We start from the raw sequence: 24,571 nt of genomic DNA, 5'->3' as shown, positions 1-24,571 counted from the left end.
AATGTCATTGCTCACTGTATTGGTAAATGAAGCAAGGCGTCTCACAACGTAAGAAATTTCCAATACTGGCATAATATTGGTGAAATGGATCGTTCTGCAAGATTGTGTATAAGCTAGATCTCCAGCATTATGAAGTTTATTAAAGCAGAAAGAAGCACTGTGTGTAAGAAATACGACAGGGAGATTGTTAAATTGAATAAATATCGATTGCTGGACTTTCTGGCACTTTCCAATTTACAGCAATTCCTTCTTCAGCCGTGGTTAAGTTTTTCGTACAACAACACGTTTTATCTGTTTTTTTTTCGCCCCCGTTCTTGTTGTGCAGTATGTGACCTGTGCAATAATAAATACTTTTCCATTTTTTTCAGGTGAGTACACAATTCACCTTCTAAATTGTCCTCATCAACAGTGTGAGTAGTGACAATTTATTATTTCTACCTTTACTTCAAGGTAGTACGGTATGTATAGGTTATAAGCACGCGGTGAATTTTGTGAACCTAAAGATCTCTAGGTGTTTATGCTTGTCTAATTGTTTATGGCAAATTCTGTATTTAGCTACATAAGTTATTATTTAATGTAAGTGAATAATTTACTTGCCCCTAATTGTGTAGCGCTATTTATCTATTGAAAAGCTGAGGAACGTTTGTCGATTATGTCTCTATGTGTGGTTTTTCAAAAGCACACCTGCTGCTCTTTTTGTAATTTTTGGCGCCGCTGCTTGCCAAGTTCCTAAAGAATTTTTAATTTATATGATTCATTGTATTTATTCAATGTTAAGCATGATGTGTGCATCAGTGATACGTCTGTCTCCCTGCGCAGAGCAGAAGCGCAATTTTTTTCTATCATGTTGCTTTCAACGCGAAACTGATTGCCAGTATCTTTTACATCTGTAACTGAACACATGACTGCATGGTTATGAAAAGAATCTCCTCTTCATTTGTTCAATTTGGTCAGCTGGTAGTTGATGCTATATCCTCCCCCTCCCTTTTTTTCACATACACAATTTGCGTCCTTCACCTTCCTTCAGAAGGAACCAATCAAACAAGTTCAGAATGAACCAAGCAACAAGTTTCTTGGCTAGTGTGGTCAGTATGATAAGAAAACAAAGTGCCACATTTTTGTGGTGAAACATACACATAACGGCTAATGCTTGTTGTGTTCTTCGTCTCCATTTTGAACTCGTCACACTGTTACGTTCCTGTGTGCAGTATTGCTTGCCGGTAGATCTCATAGCGTCACCTAATGTGCTATGCGTCGATCGTCTTCTGTATACTTTCTCACACGTGTTGTTTTCTCCCACCTGGATTTCGCATGTTATATGCAAGGACTCCCGACGAAAGAAATGAATATATACCTCAATTGAATATTCATGACCTTTCTCACCCCCTTCAACATTGGCTTCGAATTGAGGCGAGTGGGGTCGAAACCGAGATGTCATAAATAGTTTAACGCTAGTAATAACTGAGGACAATTCATAATGGCGGGGGTTAGCAGCCAGAATTCTATGCATTGAGAACGAGCTTTCACACTCTGAAATTCACCGGCCCAACCAGGCTCTGAACACACGACAGAGACTGGAACCCGTATTTTATTCACGCTGTGAAGTAGTACTGAACTTTTCTTCAATGAACGCTTTGCTTCTGCCTTGAACCCTAGGGGCTTCGCCACACTCCAAAATCCTAGCGCTGATTAAGTGTTTTTCTAACTCCTTTTTTTTCTTTGTGGAGCATTATGGTGGCATTATAGTGCTTGACTTTAAAAATATCATTAAAGAACTAATTAAAATTCACATTTTCATTCAGGCTTTCCTCGACATGTGATTTTCTGTTATCACTTATTTTCGCTATGTCTGCCCTTGCACATTTAAATAGTGCAGTTTCGTTCTTTCACCCTCTTTTTAAAATTTCTAATTCTTGGTAAATCAATAAAATGCATTTATGAAAACCACAGGAACTTCATAAATAGACATTAGAGGCAGAAGAGCGACTGTACACATATTTCAGTCTGAAGGCGTTGGAATGATCGTGTGCACTTTCGTTTGCTTCACCCGCATATATATGCACGTTCGTCTATATTATCATATAAATATGTGTGGTCAAAGGCGCTCCTGAAAGAGTACTAATATTTGTCAGGTTATTATGCTTCAGGCAATGCCAACCGCGTGAATCGTAGTTCAGTTGACAGCTTGGCCTAAGTATATAAGAAGTACAAATTGCACGCTACAGATAATCCAGACTATTGCACAAATGTAGCCCAATCTTTCCTGCTCCTGACCAAAAGCTCCACCTTCTTTTTAGTGTCGAACGCTGGTGTCACTGAACGTCCGTTACTACTTCATTGTCGAAAGAGGCTGAGCTGGCATTGATAAAATTGTCCGGTCTACCAACTTTTGCCTGCTGAACTACACGAGCATCAATGCCCTGCTGATCTGACATTCGTTTGCACAGATATTTTACTTGGAGTGTGCTTGAGAAAGTGTCGAACTTCAAGCGCATCTTTGCTCGACGTCTAACTGCGGAACTGTCTCAACGTATACGCAAATGTTTCTTTAGATATACACGACCTCAAAAAAAATTTATATATTTTCAAAGAAGCAGGGTTAGCTCTTATTTTCATGAATGTAAAGAGCACCTGCAAGCCATTAGGGTGATCTTCATTTGTAGTCAAGTGGGGCCATCCACTAGTTGGGCATTCTGAGAAAATATTACCACGAAACTCCGCGCAAGCAACTGCTTCCCATTTTCGGTATACTTGAATGGTGCGTAAATGGCCAAGCAAGCAGCCCCCCCCCCCCTAATCCCCTTCTCCCGCCATTTTTTCAGCCTGTTCCCGTTACAGGATGTTCCCATGAACCCTAATTGTGAGTTTTCACATATGTACTAACAGCAGCAAAAGTTTGAGGGACGCGATATGCTCCATAAATTCAAAATCCAGCTTTGTCTTAGATTGTATTTTCGAAATAAATGTTCCATACGGCACTTGGCATTTCGACCTGTAAAGTCATCAGCTTGACTTCAAGCATTAAGCTTTCATATAAAATAAATTAGCGTTTTTCGTGGATCCAAGGTCCCACAGACTCTTGTTGCTGATAGTACGCGATTTCTCACCACTTTCATAGCAGTAGGGTCTCTGGCTTCCTTTCGGAGCTATCACGAATTGTTAAAAAAAAAAATACATGTCCTCACTTTTTCCATAACACATCAAATTTAACACAAGCAATGGAAAAAGTAACTGCATGCGTCTTCAATAGGCTATTTCGTTAGAAGCACAAGTTTTATTCTTCTTAAAGGGTCTACTACTACTATACTGAATTTTACTTTGTGACTGAGCTCGGCCATACCTTCCACATGCTCACTCATTATTGTCACCTACGAGTTGGAGAAGAGGGGCTTGCTTGGGATATGAAGGAATTTCAGACATGCAAGTACTATAGGTCTCTCCAATACGAAACATTATATACTGTAGTTGTCCTGTGAGGAAATTTCGATAAATAGACGGCGTGCGAAATACCTGAGAAAGGCTGGGTTTGTCGGTAGTTGCATCACATTCCTTCTGATTTGTACTTACTTGCGGAAACGGAAGAATCGAGTGTGACAGTGTAAATGGTTACCATAATAAAAAACTACCTTGATGAAATAGGGACAAAGTGGGCATGAATGATCGGGTTACTTTTAAGCCCTGTAATGTCAAAATTGTATGATCGGGCATGTATCCGTACGTAGTTGGAATATGGCACCAGGCCGTACTATTAGCAGTGGAAAGAAACATGGCCTAATGCATTTGTGCTCACATATTCTAAAAGTCTGTTATATATAATGCGAATCTGTGTATTACTAGGCAGTGGCTAAAAAAGGTGTGACTAGGTAAGAGTTATTCTAGGCAATTCTCACTGTACCAACCTCAACTCTTCGTTGTCTGCTCACTCCAAAACTCAAAGTGCGTATTTTTTCACACTAGAAAATGACAGTGATTCGTCAAATCCAGAACATAGTGCAGCGATGACCCAGCCGCGCTAACTTGCAACATAAACACGCACCTCTGAGTGAAGGTGCGTGACGGCGACGCTTCTCGTGCACTGCCCTCCGGAGACGTGCGCTCATATTTCATGAGTTCTGTGGTCTCTAAGGGAACGGAAAGAACAGAATGAAAGACCTCGCGAACGCGCCCAGAAAAAAAAATGATGCGATGCTCTTTCACGTCTCACAAAGTTTTCAAGTTTATCCCCAGAAAAAAAAAATGCGCACTCCAAAGATGTGAAACGTGCGCCAAAATCAACGAAATACACCGGATGCTGCCAGAATGTCTTCAAGTTGATGCACCCCGTGCCAAAAGCGCTCGCAGAGCATGTTAGAAGCGCGGCGTTAAACATGAGAACAAACGCAGATTCCAACCACAACGGACTTGAGGACTCACACGGGAGGCGAAAAAGGAAAGAATATGATAGCAGGCGACAAGACGGCCGAGGTTGAGCTCCCGTCTGTGGAGTTGTGCTCTTGAGAACGTGTTCGGAGTCACTTCTAGCTTGGAGTGCTCGGTTGAAGATTTACCGCGCAGCTATGAGAACGTGCCTGTTCAGCGGGTCTCATAAATACGCTATGATACGCTGCTCACGAAAGGACCAAAAAATAAAGCACCCTTATGGCATGGGACCACAGAGGTGGGTGTATTAGAAAAGAAAACCGTGAGAAGGACGCGTGAATTTGCAGGAAATGTTTTGAAAAAATACGAGTGCTAGATGCTTTTTTTGTTTTTATAGCTAAAGTAAAAGGCAAAGCTTGACGTCTTGAGCGTTCAGATTTATTGAGGGACACGAAATGAACTGTGGCACTTCATTAAATTCACCCATGACATTACACGTACGTGTAGCAAGTACATGTACGTAGTTCAAGAAGTGTTTCCGGTAATCATCTGTGTTAAACAGGTATATATTACATGTTTTATTCTTGTTAACACACACAGTGTTAACAAGCCTTAGCTCACGAATAAATTATATGTATAGTTGAGACAGGAATGATAAGCGTGGCGGGTTCCGCAGGTGAGCAGGGCAGACTTTGTTACAAGTGCGAGTGAACAATGAGTGTGCATTGCATGGGCTTTTTTGCCACCCTATAGTTTAGGCACGTAATGTAAGAGTAATGCATTAGTTAATTCGTAGGGTACCTTTGGAGGGAGATTAAAGCAGCCATGATAGAATTCATTCTTTGCGTTACATAAACTGATTGTGGACTGCATGGGGTGGCAATTAGTTAAACCTTCGTCGGAGGAGTCGCCACACCTTCTCAAAGAAAAAATAAGAAAGAAAGAGAGAGACAGCCTGAGAACAAGATAGTGTTTGAGTTCTCTTATACGGGTATTGCAACAGCTTATCGGTCTAAATATAACGAAGCAGTGTTAATTTCAATAGCACGCCGTTGTTTCTTAATTGTGCGCTTCTGTCCATTGATTGTTAGGTTGTTGTGAAGCCCTCCGCCGAACACAGGCACATAAATGACAGGGAATAATTGAAATATTTACGTCAATGACATACTTATGCGGCTGCCTGCACCAAAAAAGGACAAATCTTGGACATCGTATACCGCTTGTTTGAAAAATGTGTCCAAAAACTTTAAAATTCAGAAAAAGTGCTATATTTCTATGACGCCTTCACAATTTGTTTTACTTCGAAGAATGTTGTGAGATCACCACAACAGCAGCCTTTGACACCGTAGTTTTACTCCGCCATCACCACTACCGCCGGCGTCTGTAAACACTATCGGGCAAGGAAAAAAAAGTTGTGGAATAGAAAAAAGTTCTTCCGGAAGAAAGCTGGTTCAAACCCTTGCTTTCACATTAGCACCCTGGTATTATATCACTGAAACATCCCCGTACTTGAAAGTTCTTCGCACAAAAATTAAAAAAAACACCCTACACAGTTGATATTTCAGAGAGAAACCACGTTAGGCAATGAAACATAGCATAGTTGAAGAGTAAAACAACAAGCAGCCATCACACAATGCGATTTGTGTAACCGAGCATCACACAATCAGTATTGCGTCACAAGTGAATTGTTGAATGTTTTCAGCCCGCTGGAGAAGCCTCAGCCATAGTTGTCTATTGTCATCAGCCACTCCTTCAACAAAGGGGACAAAATGTCTCGCAGATGTGTTACGTGCACTTCGCTTCTCTACTGAATGAATAATAATGACGCAGCACGTGCTTCCCAACTTGACGAAAATATCATATATGGCGTAATGCGTCCCTAGAAATGGCCTGCACTTGTGCTTGTCGTCCCAAAGCGCCAGCTAGGGTCTAAGATTATTGTATTCGGCTGCTTACCCGCAGGTTCCGGGATCGAATACCGGCTTCGACGGCTGCATTTTCCATGGAGGTGGAAATGTTGTAGGCCAGTGTGCTCAGATTTAGGTGCACGTTAAAGGACCCCAGGTGGTCGAAATTTCCGGAGAGCTCCACTATACGGCGTCTCTCATAACCATATGGCGGTTTTAGGACGTTAAACCCCACATAATAATCAATCAATCATTCTTCCCAAAGGAGTTTACTACAGGCTCCAGAAATGCTGCTCTTTCAACTTTCACAGTGACCAATTGAATAGATGAATGAAACTACGTTTATTCCTATTTGTTGGCGCCGAGGCGCTGCGGTAGACATAAACGTGATGACTGAGCTGTGATTTCCGCGCAAGCCCGGCGTTAGCCTTCTGTAGCGACAGACATTCTAAACTCTTCAATATAATTTAGGAGAGTAATCAAGAATTCTAATGTAATTGGCTCCTAACTAGTTCACTAAAGCAACAATGCTAGTGACAGACATTCTAAACTCTTCAATATAATTTAGGAGAGTAATTAAGAATTCTAATGCAATTGGCTCTTAATTAGTTTCTTAAAACAACTATGTTATGCACGAGTGTCGGAGACTTTTTAGGCGAAGAAACAATTGCAACTTTCACGCTTAGGAAATGCTGCTTCGAGGTTGTTTTGTGGTGTAATAAAATTCAACTGAAGGCGAGTGGAACAGCGAGATCTAAACCAAAACGCCGATGGGTTCAAAAATCAGACGTGCAGATATACGTGTTTGCTCCAGGCAATGACTAGAAAGGTGTAGTCCTTCCGGGTTTGTTAATGCGTGCACATCGTGCATACTATTACTGCAAGTGAAGCCCGCACACCCACACAACGAAGTAGGTTGATGGTTGACGTATTTTAAATGAAAAATTGACACTCGCTCATTCTAGATGTCTCGAAAAATTGCAGCCATTGCGCTTTTCGGATATGCGGTTTTGGCTTCACTGGTGAGTTTGGGTGAATTTTGGTGCGGTGCGTTGAATACTAGAGGGTGCTTTTGTTTACAAAAATGAAAGCTGCGAAAGTGGATTTTTTTGAAAGACTGACTTCATTCCTCTTGTTTTACATAACCGCCTATCCTCAGTAATAAAGAAATTGGTTATTTTTGTAGTTTAATTACTGTCCGAAATGTTTGTAGCTTTATTAAGATGCCTGTTGCTGTAGAATCGGCGCAGACATTGAACAAATTTCACATTTTCGTGCGTGTCGAGAGCTTTGCACCACACAATTCCTAATAACGTGATATATATATATATATATATATATATATATATATATATAACAAAGAAGTGTATACCTAAGGGCTCGTTTTTCCATGGTTTGCACGATATTATTCAGATCTAACAGACAATAATGCCAAGGAAAGTATGGGGGAACATATTAGACCGAATTGTATTGTAATTATGAAGAAAGAAAAGTGGGTGAAAAGATAACTTGATAACTTCCCATGGGCAGGATCCGAACCTGAGACCTTCGAATGACGCGTTCGATGCTTTACCACTGAGCTACCATGGCAGCTATCTCCCCAGCCACTTTATTGGGTTTATATTTGATTTTTTTAAACGTGGGAGTGTCAGTCAACGCCACCAGTAGCCATGGCGGCGAGTGTGGCACACTCTTTTGAGCCTGTTTGGCATCACGTAGCAGGTGAACTTATTACGAGTGGGCAGCTGACTAATAGTCCCTCGTATACAACCTAAGGACACTAAGTCTGCCAGTACGAGATCCTCGTTAATGAATTAAGGAAAGAATTGTATACTTAAGGGCTCGTTTTTCCGTGGTTTGCACAATATTAATGAGATCTAACAGACAATGTTGCCAAGGAAAGTATAGGGAAGATATTAAACCGAATCGTATTGTAAATATGGAGAAAGGAAAGTGGGTGAAAAGATAACTTGCCATGGGCAGGATCCGAACCTGCGACCTTCGAATGACGCGTTCGATGCTCTCTGACGCGTTCGACACACGCATATATATGTGACGCATTCACAAGGTGATTATAGGAGAAGCCGACGAAGAGGAAGTGCGCGTGCATTAGAATAAACGCATGGCATCTGGACCACGACGTGTCTCCGTTTTGTAGCGTCACACAAGTCGACAGGATCGACCTCATCAACGTGCCATGGCTAAGCCAAAGCCTCCGCTCAACATACAGAAGTTCAAGGGAACACCAGAAGACGTCCCCATCGACAAGTGGCTTCTTCTTTTCGACATGAAGGCAGCCGAGGCATCTTAGAATCACTGCGATCGGGTCACTCACTTCAACGAATACATTGAAGGGGAAGCGTTCAAGTGGTACCTGACAGAGATTTTCGGCAACGGCGAGACAACTTGGGGCGATATCAAGCGTGACATGCAAGCCCGCTTTGCTTCGACTGACGGAGATGCCTTCCGTCTCTTCATTCACTACCGACTGAAGGAGGGCAGACCATCAAGGACTACTACGACGAGAAAAAGCGACTGGGTTCCTTGGCTGACCTGAAAGAGTGCCACATCTTTTCTGGGCTGACTGATGGTGTTCCTCCTGATGTGGAACTGGCGCTCGCCGTACTGTCTTTCAACTCGTCATTAGAGTGGCTCACCGCTGCTCAACGGGTCGAGACATCTTTAAAAAGGGTGAGAGGAGTTTCCTTTACTCGTAACGCTAGTATCGTATCAAGAGCTCCACGTCTCTTCAGCAGATCGCAGCAACCGACAATAACTCTTCAACCGCGTGCCCCGCAAAACGAATGTAGATACTGCTCAGCTGCTGGTTTCCCACGACAGTTTCACTGGCACAACGAATGTCCGCGTCGCGGCAATGTGTCCGCTATTGATACTGAACGGGGAAACGAAGAGGGTGACCCAGAGTTTCATTAATACACTTCAGTGCTCTCATCAACGGAAAGCCAGTAAATGCAATTCTCGATACAGGAGCAACAATTACTTGTATCAGCGAGGATGTGTACAAACAGCTAAAGCTTCAGTTGATGAGAGACTCCAGCATCACGGTCCAGCAAGTTGCATCAAGCATTCGAACTTTGGGTCGCGTAAACATTCAGTTACGAATTGGGAACGTCATCAAGAAAGTTTATGCACATGTGCTGCGAGGCATGAGAACGCACTTAATTCTTGGCCTAGACAGCGCTTCGTACTTCAATCTTTCTGTAAATCTGGAAAGCAAGTCAGTGACAAAAGCACGTGAGAATATGAACCTTCCGCATCACAATGAAAAGAAAACCATTCAAGCCCCGCTGATGCGAACCCTGACTTCAAAAACCTATCAGAGGATGAGTCTGTGGCGCTCGACTCTCTTTTAAGCAAGTATGACGAGATATTTTTGAAATCTCGGACAGATATTGGGTGCATCACTACTGAAAAACATAGGATCGCACTTACCAATGCTGTCCCTATTCGTCGAGCACCATACCGATGTTCACAGGCAGACAAAGTGGAGATCAACAAACAGGTTAACGCTCTCCTCAAGCAAGGTGTTGTGAGGCCTTCATTATCGCCCTACGCCGCACCTGTCATTTTAGCAGAAAAGAAAGGTGAATGACGCACTCGTCTCTGTATTGACTACCGGAAACTCAATGCCATAACGGTACCCGACTTTCAACCAATTACACGTATAGATGATATTCTTGACCACTTAGGAAAGGCGGAGTTTTTCACTACGTTGGACGTAACGTCGGGATACTGGCATGTGCTAATGCATCCTGACGATGTTCAGAAAACTGCATTTGTCACGCCTGATGGTCATTTTGAGTGGTTGGTAATGCCGTTTGGGTTGAAGAACGCTCCAGCTACATTTGAAAGAGCTATGAAATCAATAAAAGCGAAACATCAGCTCACCAATGTTACTAATTATTTTGACGATGTGGTCGTATACTCAGAGACATTTAATGATCATATACGACACCTTGAGGCGCTATTGAAAGCTCTCAAAACCGAGAACGTAAAACTCAAACGAAAAAAGTGCCAATTTGCACGCTGCAGCATTGAATACCTGGGCCACAAAATTTCACAAGAAACAGTGACACCTGAGCAAAATAATGTGGCTGCCATACTCAGATTTCCTACACCAAAACGAGAAAAAGATCTCCATCGTTTTCTGGGCACTGTAAACACCTACCGTCAGTACATCCCCCACTTCAGCGATATCGCTCTTCCACTCACAAAACTACTCCACAAAGGCAGCAAGTGGGTGTGGACAGAAGCATGCGAGCAAGCCTTTCGTGAACTGAAGGAGCGGATAACTGAAGAACCGGTGCTTCGCATATACGACCCTTCGAGACCATGTACTGTCTACTGTGACGCATCTGGCGAAGGCATCGGTGCAGTGCTGAAACAACCTGATGACAAAGGCAAAGAACATCCTGTTGCTTACTATTCCCGCCAACTACTTAAGCACGAGGTGAACTATGCTATTACAGAAAGAGAATGTCTTGCCATTGTAGATGCCATTGATAAATGGTATTGCTACCTTCATGGAAAGTCATTCACTGTTGTAACAGATCACTCTGCACTCTAGTGGCTGAAGAATGTTAAAAATTCTCAAGGTCGTCTCTTACGGTGGTCTTTGAAACTGTCAATGTATGATGTGAACATCAAACATCAAAAGGGCACAAGCAATGTCGAAGCAGATGCGCTCTCCAGAGCCCCAATAGTTAATCTTCTATCACACGACGACCTTCAGCGATGCAACAATGAGCGCCCAAAAGGAACGCACTCATTGGAAAATAACATCATCATCGTTAAAAGAAAACGACTACGGAAAATATACGTGCCCCGTGTACTACGCCCAACCATTCTGAAGAATGCACATCAACGTTTTGGGCATGTCGGAGTGAAGAACACGCTATCACTCCTGTCTCCGCAATATTATTGGCCGCATATGGTAACCAATGTTTCCACTTACATGCGGCATTGTGATACATGCCAGAGATGCAAGAAGACGAAAACAAAAAAGTTTGGGACGCTTGAATCACTGCCTCCAGCTGAAGAGCCCTTCGACCTCTTTGCAATAGACACCATAGGAGGATTTTCTGGATATGGCTCGTCAAAAATGTTTATACACTTGGTTATTGATCATGCGAGTCGCTACGCATGGGCGTTTGCTCATAAAAGTGAGAACAGCGACGCCTACATTTCATGCTTAAAACAACTTTTTCTTCTGGAAAACCACGGTAGTTCCTTTCAAACCGTGGAACAGGATTTACCGTAGGAAAATTCAAGCAGTTTTTATAAACATAATCGTATACACCAAATATTCACCTCATCCCATCATCCACAATGCAACGGCATGAACGAGCGGACAAACCAGACTATCGTAACGAGACCTAAATGTAAGATCCATGACGAACCACAGAAGACTTGGACTAAGCTGCTTCAGGAGGTAATTGACGAATACAACAGAACACCCCACGAAGTGACCGGCTACGCACCTTTCTTCCTGGGCCCGAATCCACAAAACTTTCTCTTTGGCTACGCATTTTCTTAGCCAAATATTCTCTTATGTGGAGGGATTACTATAGCGCGGGTATGAATTTAACTTATTCGGCACTTCAGAGGGCAAGGAGGACACACGATAGCCGATGAAACGACAAGGAAAGAAAGAAGTGTGTGCCGATAATATCAAGGTAGCACGCAAAGCGTCTAGCATCGAGAGTATACGATGATAGCCAATGATTTGCTGCATCTAAGTTTCAGTTCCGCGAGCGTCTGCTACAGCGCTTACGGGATGCCGCGTACGTTGTAATAGACGTTTTGGTGGGCTGTGCAAAGCCAAGCACTCGCCTTTAATCAACGACTGTAGCTAAAAAAACAATTGCTTCATGGCCTTAAGCCACCGAGCAATCCATGCACTATCTCGCCAAGTATAAGTAAACAACACTCCAGGTGCACCACATAAATGAAACCACACATAAATCGATGCATGCAATGTTTGAAAATGTGCCTTGAATGTCTTACCTTATTTAAAGCAACCACTTACCTTACATTTCATTGAAGCTGCGCTGCTACTTAACTAATTCGGTGCTATCTAGCACGGTATAGTGGTGAAAGTAAGGGTGTTTTGTACCTATAGTCAAAGGTAGCCTTTGTTACAATATTCTTATTACAAGACACATGAGCGACTTTGGTGCCTGCAGACGAATTGTGCTAAAATAGATAACAGCAGTAATCAAATGAAATTGTGAGCGCAATTTCGCTGGTTCCATGCACCGCAGCATTTTTATAAAGCCGGAATGCGAGAACGTGCATACGCTTACGCTTAGGTATATGTCTACGTAAAATGAGGGAGACTCGTCGGGAGGTGTCTCAGTGCTAATGCGTTTCACAAAATACGGTGCAAATATTTCGTCCAGTGTTGTTTGAGTGCGCAAACAAAGCAAGGGACGTGTATACGAGTCTTGAGGTCGAGAGACGTTATCACACGTGCGAAAAGAATGAAGAGAGAGAGAGAGAGAGAGACTCTCGTTTCGGCTTCGCGAAAGCTTGAAATTGATAGATAATAAAGACAATTTTCTGGCCCAGCAGACGTCAGGGAAAGTCTCCGCAAAGCAGCGTCGGACGCTTCGAGAGCATAAAAAAGAGGAGTACGCGTTATATGGGAGTGACAGCCACTCAGAAAGCGAGATGAAGTGTGACAGTCCTTAGATGTGAGAATCATTGTTAATTGGGAGAGTTGAGTTAATGAGCCAAAACTTTCCTAAATAACGATAATGGAAGCAAACTGAGCATTCATCTAGTGAAAGTGACACTAGTGACAGTGAACTCATAATAGTTGATGAGCGTTGTCACAGGCTGTTATATATTTTTATTCTCCTATTTATATTTGGCAAACTATGAGAAGGTAGCCTACGTTAGAGCCGGCTATCCCAACGTCATGACAGTAATGTACAAGAATAAATAGCGCACGGTTATACAGTCACACGTGGCGGTTTCTATCTTCTAGTAACCTTGGGCAAACGCATTCTAACTATTTTTTCTATTTTTGACAAAGTTTCACCGGACGTTTTTGCATTTGGCTTCATTCGAAGGAATGACGATATATCAGCAATAGGGCGAATGCAAGCACTGCTGCAGTGGACGAGCGGTTACAGCGCTCGACTACAATCTACGAGGTACTTGGTTCGATTCGCAGAATCACTGAGCACTTTTTTTTCTCAAGAGGTTGCCCAGCCTGACATTATGCGTGGTGGCGGGTACTAATTTTTTTAGAAGTAGGCTTTCGCACTTGCTTCTTTCACTCCCCTTTTGACCCAAAAGCGCTGTACTGTGCTCCTTCAAAAATTAAACAAGTCAGGGTTCATAATTTTTTCCTCCATTTTCTCTTATCGCAAAAGTGTCCAGTGCTGAAATACCAATATTATACCTGGTATATTACTTTTCACGTGTTTGGATATTCGACCAGCAATCAGTCTTCACGGTGTTTTGAAGAAAATCTACACATGCAGAGAGCTAACTGCTTGCAGCCAAGTTGACTGCCTTTGTAGGGACACGCTTTCTTGCTAATTTGGTGGGCATCATCACATGCAGCAAGACCAAAGAGCACGGACAGTTAGAGCTGACGCGAACAGAGTGATTAGTTTGTGTCTTCTCTCCCGCTATTTGTCATGCTGCACGCTTCAGTGTAATGTCGCTGTGAATGGTTAAAATGAACTATAGCAGTTATTCGAGTTCTGCTGAGAGGGTCCCTATTGTACAGAATGGAACAGAACAATGGCAATTTGATTTGCGTGATAAAGAGATACCCTGCTTTTGGTTACTAGAATAAATTTCTAAACTGAAGTTTATTTTTTATTAACAACAGTTCCAGTGCAGATGAAAGGTGCATGGACAAAATTCGTGTATTCAGCTTGACTAGGTTTGTGACCTTAATTGTAATTGCGAACCGGTATCACCGTATGCATAAATATCACACACATATACAACGACGGGCGATAGCTTGCTTATCCTGATTAAAATTGAAAGGTTGAAATCGACATATTCAACCAATGCAATGTGTACGAAATATGCCATGTAGAGTAGCTTTGCTCTAAACTAATCTTCGCAGGTTCGTTCCATTTTACCCAATTTCTTGCCCATGACTGTAGGTTGGTAAATAAAACAACTGCTTCGAACACACATATTCTGTGTAAGGTTACATTTCTTTTTATGCAGTACAAAATGAATTGAAATATGTAATGGCTCAAAAGAGAAATAACTAGAAACAAATTCAGACATATCATTACCAAACTTACTCACCAATGATAAACGGATTCTCATTTAAAAGATACATACATACATACATACATACATACATACATTCATATACGCACACACACATATACATATGTACACCCATACATACATACATACATACATACATACATACACACACTCAGGTGTAAATATTAAAATGAATGGCTATAAAACAACAATTCTAATAAACTCATTTTGAATATACTAGAGAAAGTAACTTACGAGAGAAATCCACCGGCATTATTATGTCTGAACACGGTGTTTCTCGAACCATCTCGCAAAAGCTTGATGCATGGTTTTCCGCTGATGCCCAGTGACAAGCACTCTTTATAAAAAACACTAGAATAAAGCCCTTGACAATGTCATGCTAAAGAAAAGGGCTGTGCATCAATATTTTGTACATGTCTGCAATATCACTCTGTTTATTTACATAGCTTGGCTCATTCACAACCCACTAACAAAGCATGTTAGGACACTTGGGCTGAAAGTTGGCACAGCGCGAGTAAATTCTAGACAATACATGAATAATACAATTATAAGCTACTAAGCTCCTTGGTGCAAACAGTGTTTATATTGACAGCTATAGGTGCCATTTAGTTTCCCCAAAACACTTCTCAAAAGTAGAAACAACTTTATTTAGCTAAACGTTTCTATTCTGGCGCGTCGTGGTGGCTCAACGGTGGAAGTGACTCTTTCGGCCAAGAAAACAAGGACCAATTATTTTTCCAGTTCGTGAATTCACCCCATGCTAACATTGAGGCAGCTGGTAGGAGTGCTTTTGGAGAGAGGAAACCACCACAGTCCCACCAGTTGTGACCTTGGGTAGCTACTTCACTTGGACAAAAATGATGAAAAACACTCCTCAAGAAGACTTCAAATTTTGCACACCAACACAGTTCCCATACAGCTGTATATTAGTCTGCTTGAAAAATATTGAGTTTACTGGTGGGCAAAGACTGTACACTATGTGAGAAAATGCTCCAGTGCACTGCATGTATGTCTTGCTGCTGGCCTCAACTGCGATGTTGCTCAGCACATATGAGTAAAATAACAACTAATACTATGCCACTGCAAAGTAATTATGTGTAATTTGCATGAAACAGGGACCACAATAAAAGAACATAATAACATTTGCCTTCACACAGTTCAAAAAATGTAAATAAACTTTCATAGAGTTTTCACAGTTCATCTGAGGATAGCAATATTGGTTGTATACACATTCTTACTTCCACTGACAAACTATTTTAAGATGCCAGATTCAATATTAGAGTATACCAGCACTTCTGTAGAACTAAACAATTGTACAGGCACCTAGAAAAACACAAGTGAATGCAGGCTATAGCTACATATAAAAATAAATACTTTTATTTCTAGTCTGAGTAGAGCTGCATAGATGATAAGTCACTTGCATTACATTATGAACAAAGCTATCCGAGCAAAGTATACATTTAAAAAGTTACACTTACACAGGAGATAAGTAGACTGTTGAAGGACGGACAGGCAGTGGGATAATACCCAAGCACTAAAATCTACTGTTAAGATATACTAGGAGTAGTGAGGATCCTCTTCCTTCCAAATGAAATAATCCACATAGATTCACTTCCCAGAGGTTATACACTCATGGCATCATTGGTGCTATACAAATGAGTGTACACTGAAGGAGTACATCGACTAAGTACATGATTACTGCATCCATGGCTTTACTTCTTGTACTACAAAGAATGCAAACACAGTTACCATTGGCGACCATGGATGCTGTGATTTCTGTCATGTAAATGTAGAGACACGCAGGTACTTAACACACATGTTAAAAACTTCAGCTCAAAAATATTTGCCCACTAACACTACAGCAGCCTTTAAATTCGTGTCATAGTTTGGTATCTTCCATGCAAATGTTAAATAATTTCGAATGCAAGCAAAGGAACTGCTGAATAATGCACTGCTAAGAAGTTAAGCAGCAGCTGCTCCTGACATCACAATGTGCTCTTTCTGCTGTTGTAAACTTTGAGCAGGAGAACAGTCACTGGCAGTCCCTTTATACTTGTTGGTCTTCTGTGCTCTGTTCTTCATACACTGTACATGACCGTGGAGCACCGAACCCCTTGTTACTGCTGGAACTTAGAAAAATACAGATCATTGTTACAACCATGCTACATGCAAGAGTGTATAGTTGTCAATTATGTGCTCATATTTACAGATATTGTATTTTCAGAAGCCAATGACAAGCCTCAACACACACACACACACAAACAGTGAAGGCTGAAAATATATTTAATATGATACAAGAGCAAAACCACAATGTTATACATGAAGGCATAAAACTTCTGACAGGCATAAAAAGCCAATAGAGTTTCTTTTATTTCGACTTTACACTAGGTGCAAGAAGTAGACCACAAATAAGTTCACTAAGAAACACAAGTTAGACTGCATTACAACACAACAGCCAATGTTGATAACTTTAAGGCTGTCTAACATAGCCAGCTCACCATACCGCATATAGGAGCAAATGGGCAGTCTAGAAGACACAAAGAACTTGTGGATTATGAGTGTGCTTGTTACTGACATCTATTATTCTAAATGAAGGAAACCTTTCAAAAATGCACTTCATCAGGGGAAACATTCATACGCAACAAACACAACGGGCTCCTACAGGTGCCACCAACACTCACCATTATTGTTGATACCAGTGTCTTGCCGGATGGATATGCTGTGTCCTGCACAGAACACCAAAGGAGCGCTCCATGACTTGGATTGCATGTGTGCTAGCTGCATCGCTCTGCTGCTGAAATAGGCTAGCCAATGAACAGAGACATGAGAAGCCATGGCTTTGAAACACACTGAACGTCACCTTTAGAGATCAACAATGCATACTTAGGTCAGGTACAGTTTGTAGAAAAATATATATCACTATGCAATCGTGGTGAACATGTTCGGCTGAAACACAAGCAACAGCACTGAGAGAGAAAAAGCTACATTAGGTAAAAGATGCAGTTACTGGCCTTATGTCGTCTGAGGCTTCTTTCAATAGGTCTTTCTCCTTGCAAGTTGTGAACAGCCAGGCAATTTTCACCCACTTGCTATTTCCTTCCAGAGCACTTGATTCTTAGAGGGAGTCACAAGCTCGAGAGCTCAATAAGGAATCAAAGTATTTGTGCTCAATTCAAAGCACAAGCTTTTGAGCCTCAGATAATTGGAGTTTCATTCATAAGCTGCAGGCTTTCAGCTTTCATCATTCTCAAGTATCTTGCAATTTAGTTCTGTAAATGTTGAATAAGAATTATGTGTAAGAGTATTACAGGTATCCACTGAAAGCAACCATGCTTGGGTTTTCAACTTGTTCACAGTAAGTGGTGTTCACGTAATTGTATGTATTAAAGAAAAACTAACCTTGCAGCCAGCCGTTAGGCAGTTTTGTGCCCTCGAAGTTCCCAAGCAGATTGCAGTCCTTCCAGATGAGGCTGCCATGCATGCTTCCACGCCAGATCCGCTGAATGATAACAGTCCGAGCAGTGACATAGGCTTGCACAGTTAGAGAGAACGTGTCCTTCCTATTTTTGTACAGGTGCTCCAAGTAATGATGAGGATTGATGTGCCAGAATGTGCAACCGATGCACCACAGGACCTTAACAAACCAATCCCTGCGATCTGTGAAGAGCCATAAACGAGATATTTAAGAACAATCATTAAAAGCACTCACTTCTAATACTTATTTGAGGAAGCTATCACTTCGTTAAAGTGACCAAAATCTGCTATAATCACTTTGAAATAAACTGAAGCCTCATGTAAAATTTACGTACCGCAATATATATATCCTACTGAAGTTTAGTACTACCACAGTGGTAATCGTCTATAGAACTAATTTTCCAAAATAACATAAATTTTTTAAGTGCAACCTGGCTCCTGAAAATAAATTCACATTAACTTTCCAACTATCAAACGTGGTCAATCGACAGGCCCAACCTCATAATTAAACAAGAGCTCACTTGTATCAATTCACAAAAAGCTTTTTATGTATTTGCTCCATAATATATGTATGTATATAACAGTAGTAGTAAATGTTTCATGCTTCAACTTACCATAGAGAAACATTACTTCTGATGGGCTTAAAAACTTGCACACGTTATAGAACTGCGTGAATTATAGTACCGGTGAAATTTAGTTCTGCAAGGTGAACTCACCGATGGCAGCATTTAGTAGCCGTCGGTGTCATAAGGAACCAAGTACGGCCAACAGACAAAGGGCATCTGCAGACTGGAAGCTGCCAATGACAGCAATGAAGGGCTGGCCAGGCGTGCACGTCCATTGATAAAGTGTAAGAACTGGCCATGACCGGCTGTTGTCAAGGCTCTATTGCCGTGCAAAACGATGGCCAGACGAACTCGAAAAGCTGTAGTTAGGCGATATTGGCCTACAACTTCATCCAAAGCCAGGCACCGGTGAAATCTTTGCTTTTTTTGGGGGCTGGAGGGAAGCTTGACGTTCACGGGCTCTCGCTGCCACATAGAACTCTCAATTTGTTACCGAAGAACGGTCTAGGCGCGCTTCCAAAGTAACACGATCCACAACAGAATGTAGCATCTCGCAGTTTTGGTTGATCACATCACAGCGCTAGGACTATGGTTATCACAAAAAGGAGAAGTGACGACTTAACAAACAAAAGCGCCAAGCTGCCCCACCACGACTTCGCAGGGCAAAACAGTTATCAACGCTGTCTTTGAATTTTCGGTCACACGAGCACAGCTTGTTCACAAGTCTTGGAACGTCAACACAGCACCACTGTTCACAACGAACATCGTTTCACTCCCGAACAGTACATTGCTCTCAAGTAAATAGAAGCGTACGGGCTAACTAGTGGCGAAGCAAGAACCGAGCGCGTAGTTCATACGTTTCCGCACGTACTTGGGGTCACTCAAGTAACGTGTCAAAACGCTGTCAATCCGAAATGTCGCACAGCACCAAACTGAGAGACTGCAAAGTCAAGCTAACGAACTGTTACCGGCACACAAACACACATTGCAGGCTTCTCGAGTGCTAGTTGCCGTCGATACATCGACGCCGATCCCCGCTTGATAACCACACCGACGCACAGGCTTCGCTGCGCTTCACCGTACACCATTGCACTGCCACAGCTTTCCGCACTACTTACACGCACCGAAAGAGCAGCTGTAATCACAACACATCCGGTCAAAAGCTGAAGTAACTCGTGCGAGAAGCGTTTGCTGAAAGTCGCACCGACCGATATGCTGTTTACGACGCCATGTTGTTTTCGACAACTGCGCAGCACATAAGATGATAAGAGAGCTCTTAGAAAGTACTTGCACTAATTTCACGGCGTGACAAAATTTTCTCTGATGTGCGAGGGGGGTGATATGACGAACAGGACAGGCGTGCCAGATGAAAGAAGTATTTTGGCAACGTCACGGAGTGAGCTGATGTAGAGGGTACTGCTTCACAACCAATCACAAGCTGTGTCTGTCGGCCAAGCCGTCGTCTGCTCACGTTTGTTGTCTGCTTCGATCAGAGCATGCGACAGGGGATTCGCCTTCGCAATGCTATTATTCTCAGGTCAAGTGGTCGCTACGTCGCACAAACTACATGTCTGTGGCTCGCTCTACTTTTGAATGATGTTAGTGCGCCAAGTTAAATGGCTGGCATTTGACGCAGGAATGAATTCAGCCAAGGTTTGCTCCAGAATCGTGAGGGTTTGCATATTTTCGGTGTCATACAAAGTTACTAGGGTCATTTCATTCCGATTGCTTGCCATAATATCACGGTCCATATCGGTGTCTGAACAGTGAAGGTGAAGATGCATGATTCGTTTGTAGTTCCATGCGTAATCACGCGCACCCCTAATACGTTTTGGTTTACAAAGTACGCTTTGTTCCAGATCGTCCCAAAGTGTATCGACAGCTGTATTTCAGAGATCGCAACCATTTGACAGTTAGAGCCAATGAAAGTACACGAGAGCACAAACTTTAGGAACCACTCACTGAAAACTTCCTCTCATTTTTATTTCCAATAGCGTGCAAAGAATGTGCTCCCATTAATCTCTTTGATGGTAATTTCCACCAATGAGGCAAGGATCTCGAGTCGCACTTTTAATTGGATGAGATGGGGCGCAACACAACAGTATAACAAATAAGGATGATCCTATGCCATGTCGCGTTCGAATGCACCGACCATTCACGTATCACATTGGTTTTCATCCAACCACAAATCTTTACATGCGTAGTTTTATGCCATTGACGTCCAATAGAATTCTTCAATTACTGTGACTTCAAACTTATTGGACGATGGTGGTTGTCAACACCATCCACTGCGTACAAGGAAAACAACACGCGAAGCTCAAAGCGCCGAAAGAAATAAAAACGCACCAGCAGTCATCAGGCAGCCCTTGATGGGCGTGAATTAACTCAAAACCAGCCAGGGCACCAAAGTATACCGCTGCGGCAGCAGGTTCTAAGTAGCCACATTGTTCCTAAGAGTGGTCCGGACCACTCTTGGGATTTTCTCTCAGCTATGCTGTTTTTACGCACAATTTCGCTTCGTGAATCCACTTACGAGCACTTTTCGGTGACGTAAGCAAATATAGCAACTGCATAACCATCGCTGACATGTTCCCGGGCAGTCACAGCGCGCTATATTTGCAGCGGCCGATGTGACAACTATGGCCTCTTACGACGTTTTTTTCGTTTCGTGAATCGACTTACGCAAGAAAATTTCTCTTGCGCAAAAATGTTTTCGTAAGTGAGTTTTGTGAATCCGGGCCCTGATGTATGGAATTCCATCTTATCCTACTGTTCTGGAACAACGAGAAGAAACCGTCGAAGAAGCGCGAAAAACTGCAGTTATCAATTCTATCGCCTACCATAATAAGAACAAAGTCATTTATGATAGAAAATTTCTTCCGATTGAGTTCCAAGTCAGTGACTTTGTCCTTTACGAGGCACCATGGCATCCCAACAACGGCAAACTGAGTTCTGTCTTGGAAGGACCCTACAATATTCTACGCAAGGTCTCAACAGTGAACTATGAGATCAACCGCTCCGTGCTACCCTTACGTAGAAAGTCTGACATTGTGCATGTTAGCAAACTGCGGCGTTATTTTGAACCTTCTGAACTGAGACTTTCTCGAGGAAAGGGGGAAGTGTGACGCATTCACAAGGTGATTCTAGGAGAAGCCGACGAAGAGGAAGTGCGCGTGCATTAGAATAAACGCATGGCATCTGGGCCACGACGTGTCTCCATTTTGTAGCGTCACATATATATATATATATATATTAATATATATATATATATATATATATATATATATATATATATATATATATATATATATATATATATATATATATATATATATATATATATATATATATATATATATATATGCGAGTGTGCGTATACGTATACGGCTGTCTGTGCATTTTACACCCTCACTTGAGGGTACGTCACTGGCGTAATTGAACGTCCCGGATGAACACACTCACCAACGAATCCACGACAGCGGAAGCGGCAGCTCGAGTTTGTATTATACAACTGAGCATTCGAACGCCCCTGTTCTTCGTAGGAGGCAAGTGTAAAGCCTGTTCAAAAAGGCGTAGGCGTTGAAGATTTAACGGCACCTTATCTACCGGCATAAGCTGGCGTTTCGGGTTCATGGGCAACGTAATCATGCTTCCGGAAATATATTTGCGAAAGCCGTCGAAAACTTTACGAGACGTACCGTTTTCGACGAACATTCTACTTTTGTTGTTCTTTTTGAAATTTTCGCCGAAAAGGGGTGGTGACATAAATGGCACTCCATATCATAGAAAAAGTGTTGGAAAGAGAAAACATGGAAACAGGGCGTTTCCAGGTTTAACCTCATTTCTAACGTATATTCTCACTTCGACGGCATAAACGTATTTCCAGAGTTCCCTCGTTCATTCCGTTAAAAAAATTTAGAAAGAAAACGCATTGAGAAAGGAAGAGTTTTTAACCCTTCTCAAAATTGTTTTTATTTCTTATACAGCTTCGTTTTTCACACCCGCTGTGCCATTTTCTTGCTCGTTTGTTGTTTTTTCTTCACACTTTTTCCGAGGTGATGGCTTTACGCGATCGTTAGCGACAGACTGCGTACCTTTCGACCTAAGCACGTTACTCGAACGATTTCCGCCAGGCGGCGCGTGTGTTATTTCGTGATTTTCTTCGTCCGCTGCCATTATCGATTCCAGCTCCGTTTTAGGAAAAGAAAAAGAGAAGGGGAGGGATGGTCGTCGTGTCTTCTCGCTTCCAATTTCTGCTTCGCTTTCCGTTCTTGTTATTCCCTTATCTCTCTGATTTGAAACTTAATTGAGCTCAGAAACAGCGAAGCGCAAGGGCACATGCTTTATCGTCCTGGTAACAGAGACTCGCGCCATCAGTCTCAAGATACTTAACTTGCTCACCACTCGATACTTTCCTTTTGTGGAACTCACCATCTCATTCACGCGCGTTCGTTCGGAGAAACAAGTGCTACGATTTCCGATCATAAAGCAAAGATGGTCTGCTCCTTCTTCTACTTTATAGTTTTTCTTTTTGTCGTCAGGCAGTAACGCTGTCAGCAGCAATGGAATACAGTTGAAACTAAGAGAAGATGCTTAGTAGAATGAGTTCTATTTCCGACAACAGCGCTGTAGTTTTGAGTTCCTCTACTTTTTTATTACGGAAGTATTTGATTGCAAAAATTTATGGAGAGCAATCCCGTGACGTTTTCTTTTTCAAATTCTTTTCTTTCCTTAATTTCTTCATGGGTGAATCTCGCGTGTCCTGGGTACAGACGTTGTGACACAATTTGAAAGAACAACAAAAAAGGCCCTAATGAATTCAAGGCACGTGATTTAGCTCTGCGAACAAGTAATCACTGCTTCATTGACACATGGATGAAGAGAAAAGGCGTGTTGTACACTTCTTTTTTTCATGCTTTTATTGCAATTTTACATTTAAGAACACAAATGCGATCTCTAAATCTTCAGAGCCTTGCTTATCATCAAGGGGTGTAAACCTACCCTTGAGTGAATTTTCGAAGAGGAGTTACCTGTTTTCAGCTTTCTTTCGCTGATTCTAATTTCTTTGAGATTGCCAGGATGAATCAGGTGTGTCTTTGCGAGGTTTAGAAATACTGCTTTGTGTTTTTTTACTCATAACAGCCCTATGATTAAGAGGTGCGCTATAGTGAAGTGCTCAGAAAAGTTTTACTATGTGGTGTTATTTTGCGCACACAGATATCGTACGCTACGTAGGTCCGTGTCATTTCCCTTTCATTTAAATGTGACAGCCGTGGCCCAGATCAAACTCGCGACTGTCAGCAACTGATCTCTGTAACCGCGGCGGACCCTCGCGAAGAAGGCAACCGAATAAGAAGCATTGTCGCTCACTTTACTCAAACAATTCCAGGACAAAGCAGGAGGTCAGGCGGTTGGGAAAGTGTTTAAAACACAATAAATCAAAACATTTGGGAGTCAAAATGATGTTTATTGTATAATAAGCACGATTAGAAAAAGATCACCAGTGTAGAAAGCAAACTTCTTAATAGGTAGACTTTGTAGTTACACTGTACTTATTCAATCGTTAGCTTAGCATCCTAACGCCAACCCTTCTTCAAATGTACGCTGACAACCAAACTGTGTTTCGTAAGTGGTAGCATCACCCATTTATTTTTCTGTTTTTCATCCTCACCTCCTTCTCCGACCAGCGGGAATATCTACCTTATAGAAGCATGGTCAATGTGTGTGGCCAGGGTAGAACGTTTGGAAAATGGCGAACATCTGAAGCTTTAACATTTTTTCGCACAGCTAAAACTGCATAACAGTACCATTACTTGCTCGTCTCGAAACAATAAACTTATATAACAGTTCTAAGTGACTTTGGTGATCGCCTTGTGTTGTTAAAGCTTTGTTTCTCACTCATATCAGCATGGAACACTATGCATAAGTGAGGGAAAAGAAAGTTGGAAAAAGAATGGTAAGAAAAGGGAAGATGAG

The 24,571-nt window shown here is 42.0% G+C and overlaps 2 protein-coding genes across 2 annotated transcripts in view; one reads left to right on the top strand and one right to left on the bottom strand.

The window, feature by feature from the left end:
- LOC119186748 (neural cell adhesion molecule 2) overlaps nucleotides 1-24,571 on the top strand; it is a 299,145-nt gene that overhangs the window by 104,048 nt on the left and 170,526 nt on the right. The window lies entirely within an intron of this gene.
- LOC142770947 (uncharacterized) lies at nucleotides 16,402-18,036 on the bottom strand. The gene is made up of 3 exons (XM_075872702.1): nucleotides 17,955-18,036; nucleotides 17,237-17,359; nucleotides 16,402-16,684 (listed from the first exon to the last, which is right to left on the bottom strand). The coding sequence occupies exons 1-3, from the start codon at nucleotides 18,034-18,036 to the stop codon at nucleotides 16,518-16,520; spliced, it is 372 nt and encodes a 123-aa protein (XP_075728817.1). The 3' UTR covers nucleotides 16,402-16,517.

This window comes from Rhipicephalus microplus, chromosome 1 (genome assembly GCF_043290135.1).
Source record: "Rhipicephalus microplus isolate Deutch F79 chromosome 1, USDA_Rmic, whole genome shotgun sequence".
NCBI lineage: Eukaryota > Metazoa > Arthropoda > Arachnida > Ixodida > Ixodidae > Rhipicephalus > Rhipicephalus microplus.
Note: the sequence above shows the minus strand (reverse complement) of the source record. Positions and strands in the feature narration are given on the sequence as shown.